At 34.0% G+C, this 16,720-nt stretch overlaps 1 protein-coding gene across 2 annotated transcripts in view; it reads right to left on the bottom strand.

The window, feature by feature from the left end:
* Nucleotides 1–269: 269 nt before the first annotated feature.
* The window catches only part of PYGO1 (pygopus family PHD finger 1), a 31,179-nt gene continuing 14,728 nt past the window's right edge, over nt 270–16,720 (bottom strand). The window contains exons 2-4 of one of the 2 annotated variants that reach the window (XR_007153284.1): nt 9,367–9,452; nt 5,249–8,301; nt 270–3,746 (exon numbers count right to left, since the gene is read on the bottom strand). Coding sequence is in view for 1 of the 2 variants with exons in the window: in XM_047864080.1 (XP_047720036.1) it covers nt 7,177–8,301; nt 9,367–9,452 (1,211 nt within the window). In the remaining variant the exon portion in view is untranslated. Of the gene's footprint in view, nt 8,302–9,366; nt 9,453–16,720 lie in introns of both variants that reach the window. The other variant, XM_047864080.1, reaches the window with a different exon arrangement.

Here is a 16,720-nt window from a genome sequence, read left to right as displayed (position 1 = left end):
AAATCAAAATAGAGATAGATTATGCTCAGACTTTCTAAGGACACTCAGGGCTCAGTGTTATGTATCAACTTTACAGGGGAAAAAATGCATGTAACAAGACCTATCCAAAAATATTGGTTTGGTCCTCAGTATAAAATTAAATTCCTGGTAAATTATAGGCTGTTGTCCTGGTAAGTGTTTCCTGGAACATTTCCTACCCAAAGCGAAGACTTTCATACCTATAACCTAAAATTGTCCTGTTGAAAGTCAAGCACTTAAAAAAACAGTTGTTTTTCTCTTTGAAAACTAGCTTTATTTAAAAGAATCTGAAGCATAACACTATAGGAACAAACTTACAATACATATTGTTCAAGAAAGCCTGCCATACATAATTTTTACCAATAGTAGGTCTAAATACTGATAAATAACATTATTTATACAATGCACAAATGACATTTAGTATGAACCCTGAAAAGAATGGCCAACAATAACATGGAGTGTTTTGAAAGTGGAACTTCTACTTGTCTTACTAATTATCTGCAGAATAAAAAAACTAAAATGTGGACGATAAACTCCTCTTAAATTCTAGCATGGTGCTTAAGGAAGAAAGAAAGGGATCAAAAGCAAGAAATTAAAAGAATCAAAAGAAAAAGATAAATTGGCTTACCACTATTAATAGTAATTATTAAAAATAACTCAGAATTGAGAATTTTTGGTTTAGTACTTGGAAGCCCTTAGACAAACTATCCATTATCTACTATATTCAATCAGTTACCAGCCAATTTTGCTTCTCTGAAAACTGTAACCTGTACAAAACCATATAAAGAAAATAAACAATTTGGGGGTAACCTAGTCATTTCATACTTGAAATTTTTCCACAAAGCAATTCCTGAATTAATTAATACTAATACTTCTTAAAACCTCCATGATTTAAATAGAAGCAGATCCATTTCTAAGAGATTGCATGTGAAGGTACCAGGAAAAAATAAATTTCTAACATGTAATTCTAAATTTTTAACCCTCAAAATAGACCCATGAAAACATTAGGGATTCAAATAAAATATAATGGAATTATGCCACAGTACAGTATATGGTATTTTTTTAAATATTAAGAACTGAATCAGATTTATTGCTATGTCAATCCTATCAATAATTGACAACCAAGTGTACAAAATACACCACACAACAACCAAGCCAAAAATGATGCTGTATAGAGATACCATTAACATAACACAGGTAAACATTTATCTTATAATATACATCACTAATACAGCAAAGCCTTATTCAGGATAGTTTGAATTGATAAAAGTCTAAAAATTTGAATATTTAAAAAGATATGCAGTTTAAGCACTCATGAGCATTCTTTTTTTTTTCTTTCAAGTATATAATTTCAAAAATACAAATTTGCACTGGCCAAGCATTATCAATTACAAATCTTCTGTGTACTTGTTTTAATGGCAAAAGAATGCTTTTGTATTCTCAAACAAATACTTTATAAAGCTATGTAGTATTCTTAAATGCTTTATAAAGCTTCACATTTTTCTAAGATTAAACATTTTTCCTTAAAACCTTATGACTTTTATTAACAAATCTTTTCATCAGATAGTACAAAGTAAACACCATTCAAGTCTTTGTATCAATGGTTACAAATTCTAAGTAAATTAGAGGAGTTTTATGGTATTATAATAGTTTCTTAAAAAATGAAGATTAGCATTTCTACTTATTTTGGTTATGAAGAAGTGAATGATATCTTTTGTTGGAAGATATCAGACTAGGTTCAAAGTCTAGAATGTAATTTTAATGATATGGGCTAAAAAAAAAAAGTCCTAATATGTACCACCAATTAAGATAATAATTCCTTAATAAGTTATAACTGTAAGAGGAAAACCAAAATTTTCAGAAGTATTTATTGTATTATGAGTGTTATGAATTGCTAACACCAAATTTTACCGCTCTCTCCCATTTCAAAACATCAGGCCATCTACTAATCCACAAATATTGATGTTTCACATACTTCATAGAGTAGCTTAAACATACCAGCGTAAGAAATAATTAGTATTACATAGTAATTTCCTTTGCCATAGGAATAAATGTTGGACAAAGTCTGGAAACATTTTATTTTCCAATTTGAATTACAGTAATTTTGCCACAGACCACAGCACTAGTGCATGTGTTACTTTAGACATGCTCTAAGAACAAAACAAAAAATTACTGCAAAAATACATGTCACCAATGTGGAACACACTCAGATTTGTATAAAAGTACTGAACTAATATCCCAAAAAGAGGTATATGTAAACAGTACATAAGGAAGAAATAGTTTTAATATGAAACAGTCATTTAAGTCACATACATCATGATAAGAAGCAGGACTTTCTTTTATAAAAGATATTTTAACTAACAAGCAACATCATCTATATCATCTACAGAACAAGAAAAGTACAGGTATTTAGAATAAGTTTTAATATAATTGCAAGTAATGTATTTTGACAAACTGACAAAGATGAAGCTTATCTCGGGTTTTCATTAAAAATTTTCAATGAAATACAGGCAGCCTCTGACGTATTCATGTCTGGCTTATTGACAGCCATTTTTCATTTCCCCTAGACCATATGTCTTAGGAGATGTTAATGCCAGCCTTAGCCTCCTTACTCCAGGAGTACCTCTAGACTTCCACTACTGTACCAAAAGTTGGAAAAATGCAGATGTGACTTCTATACTGCTCTACTGGATAAAGAGAATACAGAAAAGGGGGAAGTTACTAAAATGTGGAAATGAGAAGAAACCTCTGAGTTCAAAAGTTGAGGAAACTATGAAAATATCCAAAAACCTAAAGGAAATTGGGAAGTACTCTCAAGACAGCATCCATCAATTTGATAAAAATACTGCTTCCTACAGTACTTGAAATGTGGTCATATTGTCTGAAATCTTAGATATTAGATAAAACTTCATTCTGAATAAGCAGTCTTAAAAAAAATGTTTAATCCCACTTTCTTCACTATCTTCATTTGCATCTCGGTGGAAAACACTTTTTCCTTAAAATCTAGCCAGCCATAACCACAGAAAGAAATGGGAATTTTGATTGGAGGAAAAATATGGAATTTTGGAGCACAGGGCATCCAGTAAGGGAAGAGGAAAGCTGGCTTATATAGCATTCCACCGGAGGGTTTAGGATGTAACAGGGCAACTAGGAAACACTAACACCAAGAAACTAAACTTACCTGAATCACATCAGGAAAAAGGAAGACCTCTGTTTCTTTCTACCTCCTACACTGATTGGTTCCCTAAAGAAAACTGAGTGTTCAGCATGATACTATCGCTTAACTACATTATGGTTTAAATAAGCCTTTATGAGCTTTCCTAACAGTCTAATCATCTTATATAATGTTCCAAACCACTATTTACAAATGAACTTTGGGAGCCTGGATGCTCTTAACTGAACTTTTTAATTAAAAAACGTCTAAAATAGCACAAATGTTCATGCATATGAAACCTCTATACACTATAAAAAAGAAAGAAACTCAAAAATTCTTTAGAGCTCCCTTAGAAAAACCATTACTTACATATATATATATTTTTTTACTATTAAATACAATTACTATAGTATGGACAGTAAGTACTAGCACTCTTAATATGTTCAAGACAAACAAGTTTGAAAGAATACTAGATGAAGACTCCTGATACTTATTTGGATGATTAAAGTTAGCAGAATTCATGGTGACCCACACTATTGAGGTTTTTTCCCTACCAGTAGGCAGAGATGGGAGTCTAAAAAAAAAAAAAAAAAAAAAAAGATTGGATTTTTTTTATATTGTTACTCTAAGAAGAATAAGCACTATCACAAGAAAATCTTGCTTTATGTACATAATCTAATTTGGATTAACAAGAATCATAATAGCAGTACTCTAAAAGTATTTCACACCAAAGGAAAAAAACACTGATCACAAATCTAATTCTAAGCACTCTATCTGAAGCATAAATTTTCTTTTACAAGCTAAGCCGTTTCAGCATTAGTGAGTCCAGTAGCATCTAGAAGCAGTGAAATGAATAAAAAGTGAGTTCTGAGAAAGGAACTGATGCATTAAAACTATCATGACTAGCTGTCGTGAGAAAGCCTAGTTGCTGAGGGTCAGTCAGGTTAAACTAGACAAAACTTGAGAATGTAAGAGAAACTATGATTTCCTGTTCAATTGTGTGGGTGTGTATGTGGGTGTGTATCTGTGTATATGTGTGCATGCAAGATGAGGCCTTTCAGTGAAAGAAAAGGATTACATAAAAAAATGTGCAATGCTACTGGAAGGCTATTCGACCTATGTACATTTCTTCCTATCAATGAATATTTAAAAATGTTTAGGGAAGCTCATCACTTGTCCTAACAAAGCCATAACAATTTGTTTAATAGCCTTATTTGGGTCAAATTGGACAAATTGGTACCTGGCCAGTCTTATAGTTCATCATTTTTCCTATCAAAAACTGTCTAGATAATTTTTGACTTAGTGTCATATGGAGACAAATGTGGAACTAGTAAAGAAAAGTACTTCAAAGACATGAAAACATTCATGAACTATGATTTTATAGTTTTTCAGTGATTCACTGTCACTCAACCATGAGTTTTCTTTTGAATATTTACAGATTCTTATTTAAATAAGGTGCTCTGAAGACCTAAATACTTGAATAAAAATTCAACTGTAAGTTTTTAAAAACAACTACTTGGAAATGGAAAAGAATCTCAATATGAATCAAGTATCTTTATACTAGCTTGGGAGAGGTTACTTCACTTTCACCCAACTACTGAAAGTGTAAGCAACAGATGGCTTAAGAAACCACAAAATCAATTTTAACAATAAGTACAACTCAAGTCCTACCATGAAAAATGTTAACTCCTGAGGACACTGTAAGGTTCTACTCAATATCTAACTGTATTATCATAAAAAATCATGACCCGATGCTAGGAATAAGCATTTAGCATGCAGTGCATCATTTCTTAAAAATCAGCACTTACTAGGATTTCAAGAACATGACTAGAGCCTTAAACATTTAAAAAATTGTGTATCTCTAATAAAAACTATAATGTAAGCAAAATGGGATTTTCAAGTATGCTACTGAACACATCAAATGTCAGAGTCAGCCAAAAATACTGCCTTTAACCTGCTTCAACTGGTAAAGATGTCACACAGAGGAGTACCTAGTATTAGAATTTATATCATTTCATTTTCTAAAACTGTAAAGATATACATTTTACAACTATATTGAAAATATTTTGTACTCACCTCTAACTAGTCACAGGTAAATGGAGAAAACCTTCTACTACTTTGTACCATATGAAATTGCTGTTTCTGTAGGTCAAAATTAAAACACTGTATTTAAAAAAATAAGTTTTATTCAATCAAAATATGTATGTGTATTAATAACTTTCTAATAAGATATTAAATATTTCATTTTAAAAAAATTGGTCATTTTTTCAGATATATAAATTGTTCAGATCCTCCAATTACTACTTCTTAATTGGAGAACATGTTGTTTCTTAAAAAAAAAGCTTCAAATGATGAAAACGAAGGTAGTTCATTGGATAAAGGTCTGGTGACTACAATGGACATGACAACATTGAATATCCCAAATGAATTAACTTTGCTTTCGTGGCTTGTGACGTGTAAGGTCAAGTGCTGTCATGTAAAAGTGTGGGCTCATGTTTATTAACCAAAGGACCTTTCTTGATCAAAATTTTCATGCATAATTTTACTTCCTCAGCAATATGCTGCTGCTGTCGTTTCACCAGGGTTTAAGCAATAGTAATTATTCTTTTGCAGATCACCATATGGCCTTCAGAACATTTTTGGTCACAACGATGATGGTGCAAGTTTGGGAGCTTCAAAAATATCCAAATATTGTATAAATTGCTATCAATTGTCATATATAGTATCTTTTTTTTTTTTTTTTTTTTTTTGGTCACAGTTCATGATCCACTCGAAAAATATGTTTCTGCTTTTTTGAATCTTAATGAGTACACCTCCAACTGTCTTCATTCTTGATCCTCTCCCAGGAGGATGTTCTTGGATTCATCTTTTCACTTTTCCCAGTCACAGCAGAAGCTCCTGTCTGCTTCAAGGCCTTGAATTGTTGTTTGTGAGTTAGCTCTCACCCTGGCTCTTAATTGGTCTTTAAGATGGATTCTGATCTCCCCTGAGGCTCATTTTTGAATCCAGATTCCCCAGAACAAGATTTTTCAAACCACCACTGAGTGGTGTTCTTTCCCCAGCGGAGCCTTGTAGGCCCAACTTGATATTTACACCTATCTCATTTGCAGTATTGTCCTGGCTTGAAATCATATCAAAAGAAGTATCCATAATTCTTCTGAGGATACTATATTATTTATTTGTCTGGAAAACAATAAGAAAAAACTCAATAATCAAAGGAAATTGAAGAGTGAAGGGCATAACACTGTTACAATTCTAAATAGCACAACTAGAAACATACTTCACTTCAACTCTACTAATTGCAGTCAATTTTCAACTGATCTAGTATTAGCAATTTCATGTGGTACAATCCACAAGTCAATCAACAAATACTTACTGAGCATCTACTATATGCTAACATCTGTCTCCTATCTGTACAAACAGATATCTTGGAAAGACTGACTTGAAAATAGGAAAGTCATTAATTTCAAGGACCCTAGTGGGGAGAAATCTGGTGTCATACTCTATTATTTTTTAAAACATCCATTAAAATGTATGCTTTCTTCCATGTTACAGCTACATATGCTTTTTTGAAAACATATGTCAAATAGATCCTTGAAAAATTTTTTGAACTGTTTAATGTAATATTGCCAAAGTTCAGCTCTGCAATGTACATTTTTCAATGATTCTAACTTTTAAAAGTCAAAACTTGCCTACATTTGCTATATATTATTTTGAAGCTTCAAGAGGCTTTTATGTTTATGATTAACAACAACAACAACAACTAACATTTATTTGTATAGTACTTTCTAAAGCACCCCCATATACATTATTCTCATTTAAGATAGCAAACAAAGACAATACAAAATTTGCACTGGTAATGAAGTAGAATATTAACAAAAACTGAAAGGTAAATAATCTTTTTGTATGTGCATTTAAAAAAATAATGTAAAACATTAAAATCCTGTGTCACTGAGCCTCTGAAATACACAGGAAAAAAAAATCACTTTAACTAATGCCTGTGATTAAGCATCACTGCCCACTGCAGGCGGACCAAAAGTTTCTCGAGTACGCATTAACTGGACATCTTTGTCAGCCATACAGGTATCACAGCCCCATACTGCTGATGCTTCTGCAGTTAGGAGGCCATAAGCTGTTTCAGTCATTCCAGTGCAGATCCGATGAAACCATTTCTGACAAGAGGCTTCACATAAGATGGCATCCTGATCATCATTCACTTCATTTGTACAAATTCCACAAGGATACACTGGGTCAGAAGAAGAATGGCCATGACGGCTTGGGTGGAGAGAGGATTTATTGCTTTTTTCAGTGGTGCATGCATCTGGGGCACCTCTAGGTTGTCGCGGCTTATTCTGTGTCCCATTTGCATGGCTGTTATTTGTAGCTTCTGTGGTACTGGAACGGCTATTCTCTTGATTTACTGCACTGTTTCGATTAACATTTTTTAATTCAATATTACTCTGATTCACTGTGTCATCCATATTTAAGTGAGGTGGATGAGCAGAGGAATTTTGATTAGTGTTTTTGGTTGCTCCTTGACTAAAGTCTTGTTTTTGGGGTGGTGCTTTTGCTTGACCAAAAGTGTTTGGGGGAGGAATAAAAGAATGATTAGATTCTAATGGAGAAGTAAAATTTGAATTATTTCCAGGGACAAAGTTAGATGCCAAGTCAGGGTTAGATACTTGGTTAGTATTCTGTGGAGGAATCTGATTGAAGTTTTCAGCAGGATTTTGTCTAAAATGTTGATTAGGCATGTTAACATTCTGACTTAGTGCATTATTATAAGATGGATTTCCAAAGCTTGAATTATCATGTGGCCCAAAGTTAAAAGCATGAGGTCTATTAAAACCCATGCCCAAAGGATTCTGAGGAAATGGGTGTGGCTGATTCCTGAGTGAGTAAGGACCACAGTATGGGGAAGACATTCTTGGAGGAACGTGAGGTGGCATTCTGAATGTGCTATAGCCTCCAAAGCCAGGATAACCAGGGCCAAGATATGGATTTGATGAAGGTAGTGGTTTATAGGAAATAGTATTATAGTTGTCATCAAATGGATTAGCAGCCACTAGATGGTCAGAGTTTGGATTCGGTGGTGGAGCATACTCAGACAATGGAGGAAAAGAAGGCCCCTGAAATGAGAATGTAGAGTAAAATACATGTTTTGAGCAAAGAAGTCATTAAAATTGTTATCTTAACATGTAAGAACCTAGTTTTAATCAAATTTTTCTTGCTATGTCTTATGAAAATTTAATTCATCTGACTTTTCAATTCCAAATAAGTTTTATATTTAATTATATTTAATGATTAAAATGTATAGATTTCTTCCATTTAGGAAAGAAAATAAGGCATGCTTTTCTGAGCTCAAATTCATTGTTACCTCAAATTTCAAAGGTATTTATTAACCTTCAAAAGAAGCTTAATTACATAATTTGCATTTAATATGCTTAACTTTAGTTCTAGAATTTTTCACTTAAAATTCTAACTAAAAGTACCTGTTACACCCCCCAAAAAACCATAAAATTAAGTAACAATAAACAGGCTCTAAGTTTTTTTACTGGCTTAACTTCAGGGAGTAGCTATTAAAGTATTCCCCAAGCACTATGCTCTCGGCCTCAGAATGGAAAAATAAACTTCCAGTTTTAGTCACACTGTAATTTTAAGAGGTGGTGGCCAAAATGGAAAAAAATAATCCTTACACACAAAATACTTACTTGCAGTCTTTAGAATAAAAAGAGTGCTTCAAATTTACAGAAGATAAAGCCACAAAAGCCTGTTTTGATAACTATTTATTCAACCACATGTTGTACACAAAAGATGCCTCCCCCATGACTGCTCAATGATACGTACATACTACTAAATTATTATAACAGCTAAATATTGCTTCATGCTAACCCTATGTTCATATATTTTAAATCTTTTACTAAAACTACAGGCATCTGTGCTGTTTAAGTTAGTTTTAAGAATAAACATTTTAATTTGTCTGCCTACACTTCCCTCTTGCAATATCCACTCTAGGCCTATAGGCCAACAATAGCCACTAGTTACAGAATTAAAAAAAAAAAAATCACTGCAGAATTCACTATTAGGTTACAAATGAGCAGGGGAAAAAAAATCCATGACCAAATTTAAATTTACCTCATTAGCCTGATCGTATCAGTGAACAAAAATGGTTATCAAAGAAAATGTCAATTTACCTGCGTATTTGTCTTGCGTTTTTTCTTATCTGGGCTTCCTAGTTGTACACCTGGTCCTCCTAACCCATCCAGTCCACTATCACCACCTAAAAGCAAATAAAATCCAGATAACATTTCCACTTGTAACTGAAATCATTTTATATCTCTCACAGCAATATCTATCATAATTACCTGTTAATATGAGTTCTGTTTTTGTTAGATAAAAACGATACTAAGTTTTTAAAAAATATCTTTGCTTTTCAAAAAGTCTTCCCCATAATTTCAGTCAGAAACAGTCATTCATCTCTACTCCCATGGTATTTTTTTACTACTCTTTCATTGAGAAAGAAAGTCTCCATGCCACCCTTGAATCTTTAGTCATCTGGTTTCCTATCCCTGAAAGCAGCCACTAGTTACTGCTGTATCTTTCAAAACACAATCTAGATAAAATTCCAAAACAGAACCTTTTGTGGGGTGTACACACACGATGGCAAACGCTCTATACACAATGCCACTGTACATTTTCTTTCTACTTGGAAATCATTCCATATCATTACATACTGAACAGCTCCATCCCCTAATAACTCAGTAGTATTTCATAGAATGATTATAATCCAATTCATTGAACTACCCTCTCCCCATTGATGGATATTTAGGTTGCTCCAAACCTTTGCTGTCTGCAATGAAAATCCATGTATAAATGTCTTAAAATACATGTACAAATCATTCCTAGAACTGGAATTAAGGCATTAAAGGAATGTGGCTTTTTAATTCTTAAAGGTATTGCTGAAGTACAATGCACATGAGTATTATTTTCTCAACAGTGTATGATCAAGCAAAAGCAAAAGCTTGACTGAATTCAAGAAGTTAAAGTTTATCAACAGATTTTTTTTCCATTAGAAAAACATTTTTTATTATGGAGGATTCTGGGTCATTTAAAAAGTAGACAGAAGAATAAAGTTATGTACATACATATATAGATACACATTTGTAATAGGTTAATAAATAAGTTCAGTGAGGTGACAGACAATTAGAGGAGACCTGCTCACATATGTGGGTTCTGAGAAAGGGGTATTTAAACAGGGACCTAGGGGCGCCTGGGTGGCACAGTCGGTTAAGCGTCCGACTTCAGCCAGGTCACGATCTCGCGGTCCGGGAGTTCGAGCCCCGCGTCGGGCTCTGGGCTGATGGCTCAGAGCCTGGAGCCTGTTTCCGATTCTGTGTCTCCCTCTCTCTCTCTGCCCCTCCCCCGTTCATGCTGTCTCTCTCTGTCCCAAAAATAAATAAAAAACGTTGAAAAAAACATTTTTTAAACGGGGACCTAAAGGAGGAAAACAAATCTCTGAGTAAAGAGCCTAAGGAAGAGCCTCTAGGCAGAGAACAGCATGTGTCAAGATTCTTAAGTAAAAAGAAGCTTGATGTGTTTGGGAAATTTAAAAGAGGCCAGCGTGTTAAGGGACTCTGGAGAGTGCCACTAGAAAAGGTTAGAGACAGGCAGGGTCCAGATCATTTTAGAGCAGAGTAGACTGTGTTCCACTAAAATTCTTATTTTGAAGCCCTAATGCACAATATGATGATGTTTAGACATAGGGCCGTTGGAAGGTAATGAAGGTTACATCCAGTCATGAGGATCAGGCCCTTATGATGGGATTACTGGCCTTAGGAGAAAGAAGAGTGTGCTTGCAGACCCCCTATGAAGTACAAATACAGGAAAGACCATGTAAGGATATGGGCAAGACAGTGGGCATCTGCAAATGAGAAAGAGAGCACTCATCAGGAAGTGAACTGGCTAGCACCTTGATCTTGGACTTCCCAGCCGCCAAACTGTGAGAAAATTAATTTCTGTTGTTTAAGCCACCCAGTCTATGATTTTTGTTCTTGTAGACCATGCAGACTAAGACACAGAGCCTTGTAGCTTATGCTAAGGAACCTGAATTTTATCTGAAGAACAGTGGATGATCATTTAAAGGTTTTGAGTAGGAAAGTGATATGATTTAAGTTTTAAAAATATTATATTAGCAATTGTGTTCAGAATGAATTAGAGATGGGACAGGGGAAAAAGCAGGGAGACCACTATTTTACAATAATAGTTCAGGAAAAGAAATGGTACTTAGCAATAAAGAGAAATCAGTATGTTGGACATAGTCCAACCACCTAAACAAAATGCAAAGCAGATTTCTGTAAGAGCTATTTAGAGAAGTTTAAATACTGTGAAGGTGGAAAACTGACAAACAACAAAATTCAGTAAGGATTCTGGATGTTAAATTAATATTTAGTATTAAAAAGCTTTCTTACGTACAAACTAAAACCAGTCAAAAGATACAGCAGAAGAAATGCTTCATTTATAGGAACAAAACTAAACCAAAATGGGTAGCAATAAATTCTAAAAATGTACAAGATCAGTACGAATAAAAACTTTCAAAAGTCCTACACTGAGAGACATAGAGGAAGATTTCTAAAAAGTGGGGAGAGTATTCCCTATTCTGGCTAGCCACCTGGAACAAAATAACATTTTTTTTTTACCTCACTTATTATCCCAAACAGCCCTGTTGTGCCCTCTTCAGAGACATCAGCACCAGGTATTTGAGTCTTAGGCCCACAGGGTCCACATTCCAAGTCCAGAGGCATTAACTAGCCTAAGTAGTACCCCCATTCTCAGATATCTGAGTTTAACCTCCACAGGACCTCTCCTGTGAATTTATATATCCTAATAATTTCAACTTCTTTCCTTTGTCCCACAGCCTTAGGAATGGTAGCTGTTTCCCATAGTTGATATCTCTGTGAAAACTTTAGTAGCCTATTTTTGCCACTTCAGTTTAATGTCTATTAACAATACCTTTTTACTAAATTCTTTCTGTTAAAAACAACTGATATGGCCTGGCTAGACTCTGACTGATACATACACATCTCAAGTCCCACCAGTCAGAAACTGTCATTACTACTAAGTTAACATTATTCCAGACATCTAGCTTATTATCTACCTACCTACTTTTCCTTCTGTGTATACAGAGCAATAGTAATACCTTTAGAAAGATAGGATACTGTTTTTTAAATAAAAGCATTAAATTTTAAGTTAATTAGAATTTAACAAAGGAAAAAAGAAGTGAAACTAAAGAGTACATTAAATGTTTCTTTACCATAAGAGAAGTTAAAAACAATTTTTTTTAATGTTTATTTACTTTTGGGGGGGGTGGGGTGAGCATGCACAAGTAAGGGAGGGACAGAGAAAGAGGGAGACAGAGGATCCCAAGCAGGCTCCATGATGACAGCCCAAAGTGGGGTTCGAACCCATGAACCCCAAGGTCATGGCCTGAGCTGAAGTGAGATGCTTAACCAATTGAGCCACACAGGCGCTCACACAGTAAGTTGTTGTTTTTTTTTTAATGTTCATTTTATTTTTGAGACAGAGAGAGAGGGAGGGATCCCTGGGAGCAAAGAGACAGAGGAGAAACAGAAACTGAAGTAGGCTCCAGGTTATGAGCTGCCTGCATAGAGCCTGATGTAGGGCTCGAACTCATGAACCATGAGATCAAAACCTGAGCCTACGTTGAACAAACGCTTAACCAATTGAGACACCAGGGTGCCCCTGCAATTCACCTTTAATCTGTTGAATTATCATCCTGTCTTTGAGCTCTCATTTTTTTCATTTTTTGTTTTTATTAAGGTCTAGCACTTGAAGTACATGTATTTCCTTCTGTCTTTTAGGTTATAGGTCTTCATCTTCTACATGCTATTTTTTTTTGTTAGTTCATTAGTTTGCTATAGTATGTTTGCACAGTTATGCTTTTTTTTTTTTTTACGCTTATTATTTTGAGAGAGAGAGAGAAAGAGAGAAAGCATACACGCGCATATGTAAGTGGGGGACAGGCAGAGAGAGAATCCTAAGCAGATTCTGCATTGTTGGTGTAGGAGCTCAGTGCAGGGCTCAAACTCATGAACTGTGAGATAATGACCTGAGCTGAAATTGGACGCTTAACCGACTGAGCCACCCAGGTGCCTCTGCTTTTATTTTTATCTTACAATCCTGCTTAGATCTTTTACTTGCTCTGATTTAACATAGGTGACTTTCTGACTTTCTTCTATTGGTTATATGCTATATCTATTGAGATAATCGTGTGATTTTTTTCCCTTTAAATTATTTATTTTAGTGTTCAACTCAAGAACGACATTCCTGAAATAAAGCTACCTTACTCACTTTTATATGTTATCATTTTTATATGACTGAACATACTAATATCTTTTTAGAATGCTTGCCTATATTAGTAAGATTAACCTGTTGTGTTTCCTTGGAACATCCAGGTTCTTAATTCTGACTTTTTGTTAAGTGCACATCTACCTAGTTGGGGGGTAGAGTAACCCATTCACATGGGATGGTTTCCCTGTGTTCTCTGATACAGTGTATTCCTGGAGACTTGTACCAGAGATTAGTCCTTTTTAAAAAAAAAAAAAAAATTTTTTTTGTTTTACTCATTTTTTCCTTACTGAAAAGAATGAAAAGATAAGAGTACTCATTGAATTTGCTTCTCCCCAGACTTGGGGTTATTAGTAAGAATTCTCAAAATTTTGTAAATCATCAGTAGCTTCCAAGGGCAGACAGTGCATTCTAGGCTGTTTCTACTTTTTGGTTACTAAGAATAATGCTGCTGAATATTTATGTACAAGTTTGTTTTTTTTTTTTATATATGAACATGTTTTCAATTATCTGGGGTATATAGCTAGTAATTGAATCACTGGGCTATATGTTATCTCCAAGTCTAATGTTTTGAGAACTGCCCAACTGTTTTCCATAGTGGCTGCAATATTATATATTCCCAGATAAGTCTGAGGGTTCCAATTTCTTCACATCCTCCCCAACACTTATTTCCTGTTTTTTAAGTACTGTCATTCTAGTGAGCATAAACTAGTATCTCATTGTGGTTTTAATTTGCATTTTCATAATTACTAATGAAGTTGAGCATCTTTTCATGTATTTATTGATCATTTATATATATATATCTTTTCTTAAAAAAAATTTTTTTTTACATTTATTTATTTTTGAGAGACAGACACAGAGCATGAGCAGGGGAGGAGCAGAGAGAGAGGGGGACACAGAAATCTGAAGCACACTCCAGGCTCCGAGCTGTCAGCACAGAGCCCGACGTGGGGCTTGAACTCACAAATTGCAAGATCATGACCTAGGAAGAAGTCGGACGCTTAACCGACTGAGCCATCCAGGCACCCCTATATATCTTTTCTTTGAAGAAATGACTAGTCCAGTCATTTGTCTATTTTTTAGTTAGGTTATTTATGTTTTTTGTTGTTAAGTTGTAAGAATTTTTTATATACTCTGGATACTAGACTCTTATCAGTTATAAGATTTGTAAAAATATTTTCTTCCAATCTGTGGGTTGTCTTTTCACTTCGATAGTGTCCTTTGACACACATATGTTTTTAATTTGATGAACTCTAATTTATTTATTTTTCTTTTGATTGTTTAGATAAAACTAGATTTATATACTTCTAAGGTACTAGTTTGCCTCCCTAAAATCTTATACACATACTGTCTTACTCAGCAGAACACAAAAGACAAAAAGAAAACTTGTGGTTCAAACGAAAGGAACTCCTATTTTTAAATTCTTTGATGTGGTAGTAATCCCATTTCATTAGATGGTATGTAAAGAACTAATAGTGAGATCCAGTCTACCCCTCAAAGTCATTGATTCAAAATCTGATGGTTCAGGAATGACTGAATCTATTACTAATTTATAACTTATTCAGTAACCTATATAAAATGAACTGATGATTACATATTAACAAACTGTATTCACTTTTCTTTAACAGTATATACTGACATGCTGAGCAGGGAAATGTGTTCTCAAATCTGAATACCTAGAAATTTTGATGAGTTTGGTAGGGGAAAAGAATTAGCAATGATTTTAGAGGCCAAATAATAAAGTGTTATATAAATAAACAAAGGTTCCAAACATCAAAGTCCTATACCTCCTAATATCTGTCATGGTTATTTCATTATAACAAAAATATAAATAGAAAAATGTAATTCCTAAAAATAAAAACAATTACTAATAAATTAATCTCTAATCTCCAATCTAGAATATAAATTAGCACTCACAGCATTAATACTAAATAATTATAATTTTAAAATTAAAATGCTGTAATTTAAAGATGGGAAAAATGTACTCTTAATGGTATCTACCATCTTTGTTCACTTTCCAAAAATTTAGTAATAATTGCTTATGTTCACTGTAAGGAAAGGCTCTGACATTGGCAGTCATTTAAATAAACTTACTATTTTCAATTAATCTGTGAGTAAAATGAACTAAAATTCTTTTTAGAAACTGACTTTTTCTAACATTTCCCTCCATAAAGCAAATCTTCAAGTTCCCATTGGTGTCTGTTGCTCCATTTATTATTCATCTAAAGAGTTAACTACATAACACTTTCAATGGTTCTGACTCTTGGCATTACCCAGGTCCTTCTTGCTGCTACCTGTAATACTGATGGTTCTTCTCTAGGAGTAATCATTATGTTAGATCAGATTCATAGTCATCAGGGCTAATTAGAATACAAGCTACCAAGAACTTCCATGATTCTCTTTAAAAATAAAGTGACAGGTTAGAATCCAGGTTACAGGAAAGTGGTGGTTATTAAGCTAGTCACTTACGTTACCCTGAGAACTTTTGGTACCACAACTTTTCTCTAGATGCTCTACATATTTGCTGCTGCTAATTCTGCAAGGTAAACCATGACTATTCAGTCAGGAGCTGAGAACTGTGGGGTAGAGAACCAAGAAAATGGGAACTGCCAAAGCATATTATTAACACCAGCTACTGTGATACTTTTAATTTGTTAATACCTGAATTTCTTTATCTCATCTCTTAACTCCTACCTGCCCAGTAAACTCTGAATGCACAAGGGGAACAGACTGTGGGAGGATGATGACGAAAATAGAACAAGAAGCCTCTCTAATTTTAAGAAAGCTAAGGAATTTTCTCTCTCTAGGTATTATTACATTATGCCACTTAATCTCAAGCAGAATAATTCTCTTACCTCTTTTTACCCTTTAACCTTTTTTTTTAGAGCTGGAAGTTGAAGTTATATGTCCTTTCATAGTCTTACAGGAGAGTCTAATCTGTTAAACAAGGAACTTTTTTCCCCATCTAAAGATTTTACAAATTAAAGATTTTTTTTATATGAAATCCATTTGTAACTGGAGATAAGCAATATGCCTCATAAAGAGTTCAAAGTAATGTTCATAAAAATGCTTACTGGACTGGAGAGAAGAGTGGAAGAACTCAGTGAGGGCTTCAACAGAGACAGAAAATACAAAAAAAAAAAAATCAGAGTTGAAGACTACAAAAACTAGAGGGAATAAACA

Source organism: Prionailurus viverrinus, chromosome B3 (assembly GCF_022837055.1).
Source record: "Prionailurus viverrinus isolate Anna chromosome B3, UM_Priviv_1.0, whole genome shotgun sequence".
NCBI classification, from domain to species: Eukaryota; Metazoa; Chordata; class Mammalia; order Carnivora; family Felidae; genus Prionailurus; species Prionailurus viverrinus.
Note: the sequence above shows the minus strand (reverse complement) of the source record. Positions and strands in the feature narration are given on the sequence as shown.